This window comes from Centruroides vittatus, unplaced genomic scaffold (assembly GCF_030686945.1).
Source record: "Centruroides vittatus isolate TY-2023 unplaced genomic scaffold, ASM3068694v2 contig_941, whole genome shotgun sequence".
In the NCBI taxonomy this organism is placed as follows: domain Eukaryota; kingdom Metazoa; phylum Arthropoda; class Arachnida; order Scorpiones; family Buthidae; genus Centruroides; species Centruroides vittatus.
Genome location: NW_027122625.1, coordinates 2620560 through 2632550, shown reverse-complemented (window position 1 = coordinate 2632550; position 11991 = coordinate 2620560). Strand labels below are relative to the sequence as shown.

Below are 11991 nucleotides of genomic sequence, written 5' to 3'. Positions count from 1 at the left end.
CGTCCAATTTAAGAACTAAACAAATGGCGCCAACTCGTGTCGTCGTCGTAGATACTCTTAGGTAAAAAGTTGTTTATTGCGATAGGTTTGTTAATTATGGATATTAGAAATTTTTTTATTGGTGGTACTAATAATGCATCACTTAAGAAAACGTCATCCAAGGCAGCTAAAACGCACGAATCAGTAAAAGAGAATAGTAAAGTGAAATCGAAGAAAAGAATCATCATCGATTCAGATTCAGATTCCGAAGATCCTCTTCCGAAAAGCAAGGAAATCAGAAACAAGAAACGAGCCGTAAACGACGATTCTGATTCCGAAGACATATTCCAGACGAAACCCGTAAAGAAATCACCAAAATTATCGAAACAAGTACCCATAGACGTGGACGATTTCTTTAAAACCGAAACTGTAAAACTGAAAAGTGAAACCGCAACTAAGAAAAATGAAACAGCAGCCCGTAAAGAAAAGTCACCGAAGAAGCTCTCGACGAAATTAGCCGAAGCCAAAGCGGCTTCTAAAGTCTCGAAAACCGACAGGTTAAACTCTCGAGATGTTTCGGAAGTTGAAATGGCGGAGAAGAGCAAAAATATCTCTAAGAAGAGTCCGACAAAAAATTCTAAAGTTTCCAAAGAAAATATATCCGACAAATCCTTCACAAACGTTAAGAACAAGCACGACGATTCTAATGTCGAGTTAAAACCGAGTCTGACTGTCAAAACTGAAAGTAGCAAAGATGTGGGAGATGTGGAAGAAAAATCCTTCACGAACATTAAGAATATGCATGACAATTCAAATGTCGAGTTGAAACCGGGTCTGATTGTCAAAACTGAAAGTAGCAAAGATATGGGTGATATGGAAGAGATGCCTAAGAAGCATAAAACAGAAGATTCCAATTCTAGTGATAAAAATCAAAAGAGGCGAAGTAATTATTTACAGTATAGACAATACTTGGATCGTACCGGACCGCAGGCTCTCGGAACGAAACAGGTCCCGGAAGGTAAACCGAATTGTTTGGCAAAATTAACTTTCGTGATCACTGGAGTTTTAGAATCGTTTGAAAGAGACGACATGAAAAGTATAATAGAAAAATATCAAGGAAGAGTGACTACTACTGTTAGCAAGAAGACGAGCTACTTAATTGTGGGCCGTGATCCTGGTGTGTCTAAAATAGAAAAAGCCACAAAATTTAATATTAAAACATTAGACGAAGACGGATTATTAGATTTAATAAGAGAAAGTGGAAACAATTCATCAAAAGAAAATAATTTAGGGGAGAAATCAGATATAAAGCCATCTAATAATACGAATGATAGAGAGAATGTCAAGCACAAGCATTCTGTAAATATTGATAAAGATACAAAGAAAAATGAAAAAAGGAAAAGGAGTGTTGAAAGTAGTGATGATGAAAATGCAGTACATAAAAAATCTAAAGATAATCAAAATAACTTATCCCATGATAGTGTTCCAGTTAACGAATGTTCTTCTGAAAAGGCAACTAACCTAGTTAATAAAATTGCATCCGACACCGTTAATATGTGGGTGGACAAGTATAAACCGTTAACGACAAAGCAAATAATTGGGCAGCAAGGTGATCGTAGTAATGTGAAAAAATTATCTCACTGGTTATTAAATTGGCAAAAGAATTTAAAGTCAAAACCACATCACGGTAGTAAAGATGATGGCCTGCAATACAAAGCGGCATTACTTTCTGGTCCACCGGGAATAGGTAAGACAACTTCGGCTCATTTAGTCTGTAAAGAGTGCGGTTATGATTATATAGAAATGAATGCTTCTGATACAAGATCAAAGAAAAGCTTGAAAGCAGAAGTGATGGAAATATTAGGCAACAAGACACTAAATAATTTTGTTACCGGTACTGTCAGTGACAAAAAGATATCTTCGCAGCATGCCATTATCATGGACGAAGTGGACGGTATGGCAGGCAACGAAGATCGAGGAGGAATGCAAGAATTAATAGCATTAATAAAATCGACCAAAATTCCAATTATCTGTATATGTAACGACAGGTCTAGTCCTAAGATACGTTCTCTTGCAAACTATTGTTTTGACTTGAGATTTATGAGACCTAGAGTTGAACAAATAAAATCTGCAATGATGTCAATTGCATTCAAGGAGAAGATTCAAATTTCTGCAAGTATTTTGCAAGATATGATTGTTGCTTCTAATCAAGACATTAGACAAGTTATGCATAATCTTTCACTTTGGTGTGCTAAAAAGCATTTGACTGCAGAACAGGCAAAAGGAGACATTGGCAAAGGAACTAAAAATATAAAATTAGGTCCTTTCGATGTTTTAAGAAAAATTTTTACGCACAGTGAAACAAAAAATATGTCAATTTATGAAAAATCTGATTTATTTTTCAATGATTATTCTCTAATTCCATTGTTTGTTCAAGAAAATTATATTAATGTTCAGCCTGCAGAAGCTAAAGGGAATGTAATTAAACATTTACAATTATTAAGTGGTACGGCGGATAGCATTTGCGACGGAGATTTGGTCGAGAAGCAAATCCGTAATTCCAATAGTTGGAGTCTGTTGCCAGTAGAAGCTATTTATTCCAGTGTAATCCCCGGTGACTTAATGGGAGGCTATTTAACACGAATGATAAATTTTCCATCTTGGTTGGGAAAAAATTCTACTCAAAATCACATTAAACGTTTGACTCAAGAATTACATGGCCACATGCATTTGAAAATATCTGCAAATAAAACAGATCTAAATCTAGATCAGCTAACTTTACTGAAAAATTCCATAGTTAATCCTCTGATTAGAGAGGAGCTCGAAGGTATTCCCAAAAGCATCGAAATACTGAAGCATTACTGTTTACTAAGACAAGACGTGGATAGTATCGTCGAAGTAACACAGTGGCCTGGAAGAAACAATCCATTGAATGTTATAAGTTCTAAAATTAAAACTGCTTTCACAAAAGCTTATAATAAAGAAGGAATCACAAATCCATATTCAATAGGTACATTAAAAAAATCAAAGAGGAAAGAATCCAGGACAGACTTGTTAGGTGAAGAAGAGGAAGTGGATTTTAGTGAATCCAGTGAAAATGAAGATGACGGCTTTGATGGAATGATTAAGGTAAAAACAAAACCAGATAAAAAGAAAGAAGCATCAGTTTCAAAAAGGAAAAAGAAAAATTAAATGTAAATAAGATTATTTTATTTGAATTTTACAAAATTCCTTTAAAATACACCCAAAAAATAGGTATATGAATATTATTTTCTTGATTATATATTCCAATATATAAGAGTAATGTAAATTCATCCATAAAATTATAGCTTTTGTATAATATTGTATATGGAATAAAAATAGATTTAATAACAGTTATTAAATCTAAGAATTAAATTCTCTGGGTACAGTTCATTAATTATAAACAAAGAAAAATTTGCTGATGATTTGTTTTGAATTAAGAAAAATAATTGTAAGGTTATTGTTTATTTCAAATTTTGATATTTAAATGTTCAAAGTGTGAGTGCAAATCGAATTTGATTTATTTAAAATTATAAAATTCTCTGTTTCCATTCACAAGTTTGAAGTTAATGTTAAGCGTTATCTAAATGTATGGTTAGATTAATTTTTACGATCCTGTATTAACGGTGGGGCAACGTGCCCATTGTCGTTTTCTGAATATTCTAAGGCAGGGGTCGGCAACCTTTTCTGGACGGCGGGCCATTTTCAAAAAAAAAAAATTTTAAGCCGGCCGCACAGTCAGATGTTTTGTAATGCAGTATGTAGCTTAAATAGTTTTTTTAAAAAAAATATATAAATGTTATTTTAAAAAATAAAATAAAAATTAGTAACAAATTTACATGCTATAACAACAACAGAGAACAAAAAGTGACAATTCTTAAAAAAGAAAATAATTTATTTTATTCAAATAAAAATAACACTAAAATTTAATGCGATTTATCATGGGTTTGGGAAACTGAAAGCCTTAAAATGTTTTGCAAATTTTCATCGGTCAATCTCTCTCTATATTTCGATCATATATTATCAGTAAAAACTTTTACTACTTTTTGTTTATAAAAAATAATATTAATACTACAATCAATATATTTCATAATACAGTATAACAAATAATAATAATAAATAAAAAAGCCTTCCTAATTTTTACTTTACCATATAAAAGTTATATTGCATGGTAGGCCGCGCGAACACTTGCGACGGGCCGCGTGTTGCCGACCCCTGTTCTAAGGTATATGAAAAAATAATAATTTTAGATCCATTTTACGATGAAATTTTTACGACTATACCTTATAATATATGACGTAAAACAAACATCTGAATGGGCATGATCTAAAAATTACGTTTTTTCATACAATTTTAACGTATTAAACATTAACAAATATGTATGGCGTTTGAAATAATCGTACAGATGGTAACACTGCTCTTTATTGATGGCTGATTTTTGTCACAAAACACGAAGATGAACTATCAATAATAGCCTATAAAATTTACATTTTAAATTAAAAACTTATCCATTTAATTTATTGTACAGTACATGTTAGGCTCAAAGACCGAAATCGCTCATTGAGCGGAAAAAACGGCCACAACGCGTTGTAACTCAAAACGATCACAAAGCGAAATTCGTATCGTGGCTTTCATGATATTTGACCACGGCGTGTTCTGGTTAGGTTGGTTATTTTTCAACAACATGTAATCATTTGTGGAAATCTGTTGCGGTGCTCGACATGCCAACGTTTTTTAAACAACTAATTCACTAAAAATAATTACTTTGTTAGGAACTTTTTTATGAGAATCAAGAATGTTTCAGTTATTTATTTTTACAAGAACTATTACCGTGACATTTCGAGTAGCATTTTATGTTCTTTAAGCGACATTTGCATTTTTTATCAATACAGTATCTTTTATAGTTATATAGAAGGGATTTTTTTCATCTTGGGCTCTTTCCGCTCTGTGAGAATTAAGAAAACTTTTTCCATATCCATTGTGGTTTAGGTTTGGCAAAGCACATAGCGGGAATGGCTGGGCCCGACAAACGGAACCCGACGAAACCGGGACAGATTAACCATAAAAAATTCTTAGAAAATTGCTCGACTATATAGATTTCGGATCCTCCAGAGCGTCAAACTGAAGCCTTAACCATATCGACCATCCACCCATTCTGTATAAAGGGATTCAAAAATTTCCATACATAAGCGAAGGACTCATTTATTACGCATTCGTTTATAAGTCACAGAATATGATCTATGTGGGCGACATTTAATTGAATATCATACAAGTAATGTACAATACATTCTCCCACCAAAATATACGTTAAAACGTTCGATTTAATGTGCGCTCATAAATCACAAATGCGTCTGTTTTCGTGTGTAAATTGTGAAACGATAAAAAGCAATTTAGCATAAAAAATTCACTATAAAATTTTAAAAATTTTGCATCGAAATAGCTAATCTATAATTACTATCAGATTTATTCTTCGTATAAAAAAATGTAATTGGTAGATTTTATTTTAAAAATATTCTTATGTTATACAAGTGTATTTTAACAGATCGAAAATGAAGTTTCGTAGAAATTTCTAATTTCGAAATTATCATAAAAACTTATTGTTTTTGTTTACATGGTTTCCTCATATAGATGGCAGCACTAATTAAAAGAAAGAAAACTTCCGGTCGACATTTTGGATCATCAGAAGGCATTTACGTCGTTGTTTGAGGTGAGAGTGATGCGATTATTTTATTTCTTATGAAAACGATCGTTATTCGATGTTTAATAAGGCGCAAAAATTAACATAAATATTCCCCGAATTTATGCACAAACACAATCAACAGCATTAAATAACTTAAAAGATGTCTGCAGCTAATTATGTCCATGTTAATTAAGTTTACACTTGATTTAACTTTATTATCAAATTTTAAATATATTTTCAATATTATTCTTCATATTGAAAGTAAATATATCAAAGAAAAAGTAAAATTCATATTAAAGTAATATAAAATTTAATATATATATATATTTTCATTTTTAAATTTTATATCTATGTTTTCTTTTATCATAAAATATATTTACACTTATCAATTTACTATTTAACGTAAAAGAAATCAATGAATAAATATCTGTTGTGATTTTCTGAAAGTATTGATTATTGATGATTTTTTTTTTCTTTGTCTTGAAGCAAGGAATGGAAGGTTGATTCAATAATAATGGAAAATTTAGATAAAAATTTGTATGAATAAATAGTTTTTTTATGTTCATAAAGTACTCCAAATCAAATATCTTTTATCTTTTAATTGAACAGTTTGCAAATAGGCTAATTGTATTATTAAAGTATGTGCTTCTAGTCCTGCTGAGTATAAAGGACTTGCTATATGGAAAGGAGAGAACTGGAACGACTGACAAATCAAATTGAAAAGCCTTTATTAAAATTAATTCCAAGAAAAACCTTAAATCCGGTAAAGAATGGAATGTTTATTAACGAAATGAATGTTTTTGACCTGTATAATGACCGTCTTCCTCCTTCGTTTATTAAAAAAGTTCCATTTTTTTATTGGATTGGATTAAGAATCTATTTTAGTAATTACATCCATTTTTTTGGAGTTTTTCATTTAAGGCCTTTATCGTGACTTTAATCAGGTTAAGATTAAAGTTGCAGTAAAGGCCTATTAATGCAATTTGTTGCCTCTCTGCTTGTGTGGGTTCTCTCCCTTCGATGTAACAAGTCCGAGTGGACAAGTTATCCCTGTTTTATTATTATTATTAAATTTTTGGAGTATTTATAATTGAGTATTTAATTTTAGCATTGTAAGTACTAAATATAAACAGAATTATGAACATGATAACATAAATTAAAATTTTTGTTTGAAATTATACACTTAATATATTGAAATATTAAATTTATAACAATTTTTCAGTTAAATCTTTAATTTATTATAAGCACTTACTTGGTTTTTGTTCTTTTATTTGTTAAAGTCAAAATATATAAATTCTGTATTTTACACCATGTAAGATGCAACTTTTGTCCAAAAAAAGATGAAAAATCTCCTTTTACCTTATGTGTGAGGTTGTGATCAATAGACTAATGAATTCTCTAAACAACCTTCAGTATACTATTATTATTATTATTATTATATATATAACTAAGCAGTTTTTGCATTATTTATGTTGAATATTTTAATGGTAAATTTTAATTGTCAATGACCTTTAATTATCGAGGAAAAAAGAAGTTTAAAAGTTTGGATTGTAACTTTACTTTTCTTAACCAGAATACAGAAACTAAATAATTGGTGTTAAGTGCCCAATGGCATGGGATAGCTTAAGTATTGATACAATAAATTTATCTTAAATATTCTGTGCTGCGTAGTGAATGGGGATGTCATAAAATATGGTAATTATTTTCTTGAATTATGAAAATATTGAAGTTTTTGATATAGAATCCTGATGGAAATTAGAAGGTTTTTTTATATTAAAAGTACAAAAATATGCATATACAACATAAGAAAAGTTACATCCCATGTTTCTGTGAGTAGTTAATGAAAATTGGTATAACTCGAAAGAAATGACAGCCATGATCTTGAAGTGAAATAGACCATAGTTAATACACTACATTTGGAAGTATATTACTCAACTTTTCTAGCAAGCCAGAATAAAAGATAGATAACTTATATCATAGTGAAGTTGTCACAATGAGATACCTATGCTGATATTTGGATATTTCCAAATATAAATTCAGATAGAAGATAGAGGTGGTCAAATGTGACATTCTCAATTGTGAAATATTAAAAATTTTTGTTAATTCAAAATTAAAAGAATCACAAAAGGTAGTGAATAATCATATTTTATTTTTTATATTTTATCTTTCGGCATTAAAATAGTGAAACATATTAGGACATTTAACTCATGATTTTTTTTTACAGGATTGCATGCAAAAGATGGAAATTTTCCACTGATTTTCATGCATAATTATGCATGAAAAGCAATGGAAAATTAGATGTAATTCCTGGAATTTGATGATTTTGAAAAACCCCTGTAATGCATCTTCTCTCAATGTACTAAATTTCAACATCATAAATTGTTTAGTTTACAAAATATTGTTTTGTTTACAGAACAGTTTCCATAGGAACCCTTTAAACTTTGCAATAGTGTGGACTAATATGAGACCAATTCAGTTGGAAATAAATGATGGGAGAGCTGAGGTGTTTCTCAGAAGGGTCAGAAAATTATTTTTCTGTATTTTTCAGGCACAAAATAAATCTGTAAAACATTTAAATTGTTGGAAGATCTTATCTTAAAGAAAGAAATATTCAAGACTGTAGTGAGTTTCAGACTGCGGTGTTGTTATATCATGAATAGGTGACAAACCTCCATGACATCAAGACTATGTCTTATGGCAATTGTGTAAGACCTCCACGATGTCATTTTTAATGATGTCAGGTCACCAAAAATGACGTCAGAGCAGAAAACTGTATGTAATTGCATGTATAAGGCACTGATTTTTCAGCAGCAGATTTTTTAAAAGCTGTGATAAGAAGAAAAAATTTTTCAACTGAAATTTTTATATGGATAGCATATAGCATGAGGATATCATTAATTATGACTTAGAAAATTTGAAGTATGACTTATTGGTAAAAAAATGTACACGAAAAACTAGTAGTTATGGAAAATTGCCATTGATGTAAGTAATTGCATGCAAATTGAAAGAGACTTAATAGAAGATATTTTTGATAAACACTACTTATTTTTTCAGAATAATAACCTACAATTTTAATTTAGGTTTAGAATTATTCTTTCTACATGTTATATTCTTTAGTCCAAAGAGAACAAAGTTGAATTTATCAAAAGTTCTTAAACATAAATCTCATTAAAACCTCTTTTAAATCTCTTAACATGAAGTATCTTTATTTGTGATAACATATAATAAACTGTTGGCAATGTGTTTGACTTGCTTTAATATCTCAAAATGATTTAGTTAAATTTTTATATTTTACTGTGTTAGGGATGAGACAATTGTCAAGTTAGCTGATTAACAATTAATCGGGATTGTTAAGTTGTGTAATTGTATAATTATTCATTGACTAATTGTTGTCAGTTATTTTTTAAAGATATCTTATAAAATTTCAATTTTTTTTAAATTCGTCTTATACCATGTCTTTAGTATAATTTAAGCTTAATTTAACCTTTTTTTTTAATGTGGATTATATACTTTTTTGGAAGTTCTATACTAATGCCATTCTAAGCAAATAGATATAATGACTAATATTTCTGGTGGTCACACTTTTCTATTATTAATTGGTAAATTAATTGACTTAAGTCACAGTTATTTCCACACATCAGACATCCTTTCAAGTTCAATGTAGTTAACAAAACAATATTAAATAACTGGTAATGTAATAACAATCTCTGCTTGTTTAAAAAGCAAAAAAATTCTTTCAAATAAATAGGCAGATTGTGCTGAAATTAATCAGCCAGATTTTAATTGGTTATAAATGAAGTGAAAACTTATTCATTAGAAAAAACATATTTCTAAAAATTTATTAGTACCAAAGTAGAACATTTTCAGTTTGAAAACACAAAAATGATAGTGGTTTCTAATTAGAGGCAATTTGTGAAAAACAATAATATAGGCTAAGTACAAGTCTTGTGGGTCTTGTTGGTACTGCTTCAAAGTGCCAAGCTTATCTTTACCAAAGAAAAACTCCTAAGAAAAAAATTTGACTGTCAACTAAATTGTCATAAGTTTTTACTTGGTGCAGTTTTTTATGTCTCAGACATTTTTGTTCAGATTATATAATTTCACTGAATAAAGGCTTCAATTTGAAAAAAGTCTATTACTATTCAAAGACAGTATAGGATGTCATTCTTTTCTAATGAATATGAATTTAGAAAAATATAGGATTACAGAACCAAATAAATTTTCCTTATTCTTCTGATTTATCTCCCATGTGCTATTTTTTTCCCTTAAGGTCAAATTGATACTGAATGGAACTTTGTTCAAATATTGGAGAAAACCATTTTATTTATACAGATTTAAAAATTGTGTCCAACAGATCTATGAGCAAATGCAGATGTGTATAATTTCCCAAGATAATTTTGAACAATATCAAAAGATTTTTAGTCTAACATATGTCTGTATTTAAATTTATATCTTCAAACTTAATTGACAAATTTTGCATTCTTAAGAAGAAACTTTAATATGTGCCCATAATGGATTCATTACCATATACTATAATTATTACTATCATATGCCATAGTTACTACTATATCATTTTATATAAATATATAATTTGTAGCTAGATTAAGTTTGAGCAATAGAATGGGAATAATAATAAAAGTTAAATATGATTTTGACACAAGATAAGTGTTTCATTTTTAAATATTTAAACTTATTCTGTTTGAATTTCTTAATCTGCATCTGTGTTGTAAAAATGAATGAATCTATAGAAACCGATAAAACATATAAACTAAAAGAGTGAAAGAAAAATTCAGTCAGAGTGGTGAATATATTTTTTATCTGTAAACATAGACAATAATGAAATTTACAGCATATCATCACTTAATGTTTTGCTTTACATCATTCTGTTATAATGTTGTTGACAAGCCAACAACTATGGAATTATATCGGGCTAATATTAATATATTGTAATTATTTTAAATTTATTACTAATAATTAGTTATTGTATTTATTAAATTACATTATTATAATTTGTTACTAGAAGGAGGTGTTAGGCACCATCTTTTATTAGATTTAATAATTATAATTATATTAAATAATTTAGAAAATTTGACGTGGAGTGGGACTCAAAACCACAACTGCCACTTACCATGCAGACGTGTTGCCAGTTATGTAACCTGAGCCTTCTCTCCAGATATATTTAAACGTTAGATAACCATTGTCGGTTACATCTGGTAGTTGTTGGCTTATTACATATGTACTGTACAGTACATCAGATTCATAGTTGTAGTGTAGTGTAGTAAGCTATCTCATTTTCAATTTATCTACAATATATGATGATAATATGTATTTTGGTATACAATGGTAAAAGAAAATTAATGATATTTAGAAAACTTATACTTGTAAAAGTAAAATGTCCATAAAATAGCCCACTCAAAATAATGACAAGCATTGCAACTGATACCACTAAATGTTCAGTTTAGCTTGGACTACAATTTATGATGCAATTGCATAGAAAACCAAGTCCAAATTATATTAATAATCAAATGATAGAGTTGGATTAACTATTGGGCTAAAACTTGGCTAATTAATTATACAGGCATTACATAATTCGGACAAAAGGTAGACAGTTATGCCATCATCTAATATAAAATTTAATCTTTAGAAATAAATAAGTTGATACTTCTAGAAAAAAGTTCAGTCTACAGTAGAACTTGAATTCACAATTTTTTTATTGTGCAGATGTGTTGCCAATTTAGCTATCCAGAACTTTGTCTAAATTTTTTACTTCCGGGCCATTTAATATTAATCTAATATTGTTTCGTTAATCTAATCTTATGGGTCTCTTGCTGTGCTGACAGTGGATGGCTACATGTTTATTGTACTGTGGTACTCAGACAATTTAAGCATTTACCGTGGTGTGTGTAATTATGCAATTGGCACGATTGACCTTTTGTCCGAATTACATAATATCTATATAATTAATTGTAGCCAGATTAACTATCAGATTATCATTTCATTGTTCATATTGTAATAAATAAATAAAAAAAATTTTATGGACTCCTACTTTTTTTCTAGGAAAGATAAAAAATAAATAATCTATTGATGAAATTGTTGTTTCTCAAAATAGTTCTCAGTCTTAGTCAAACTTAATAATAGAAAACAAATGTTTTTTGATGCTGTTGCTGTTGTTCAGACATTAAGAGAAATATGGAAATACATTAAGAGAAATACTTAATTCAGATTAGATGGCTATGGATAAGAGAGGAGCAAGGGAATATTGCCTTTCCTTCAAGCTGATGATGATGGTCTTTAAATGAAATTGCATCATA

The 11991-nt window shown here is 29.4% G+C and overlaps 2 protein-coding genes and 1 long non-coding RNA gene across 3 annotated transcripts in view; 2 read left to right on the top strand and 1 right to left on the bottom strand.

Moving 5' to 3' along the window:
• LOC136984992 (uncharacterized) overlaps nt 1–11991 on the bottom strand; it is a 278551-nt gene that overhangs the window by 109727 nt on the left and 156833 nt on the right. The window lies entirely within an intron of this gene.
• On the top strand, nt 9–3296 carry Gnf1 (germ line transcription factor 1). Its single transcript, XM_067282172.1, has one exon. The coding sequence runs from the start codon at nt 97–99 to the stop codon at nt 3169–3171; it is 3075 nt and encodes a 1024-aa protein (XP_067138273.1). The 5' UTR covers nt 9–96; the 3' UTR covers nt 3172–3296.
• LOC136984977 (uncharacterized) overlaps nt 5654–11991 on the top strand; it is a 95479-nt gene continuing 89141 nt past the window's right edge. Inside the window, exon 1 of the mRNA XM_067282135.1 lies at nt 5654–5707. The gene's annotated coding sequence lies outside the window, so the exon portion shown is untranslated. The remainder of the gene's footprint in view (nt 5708–11991) is intronic.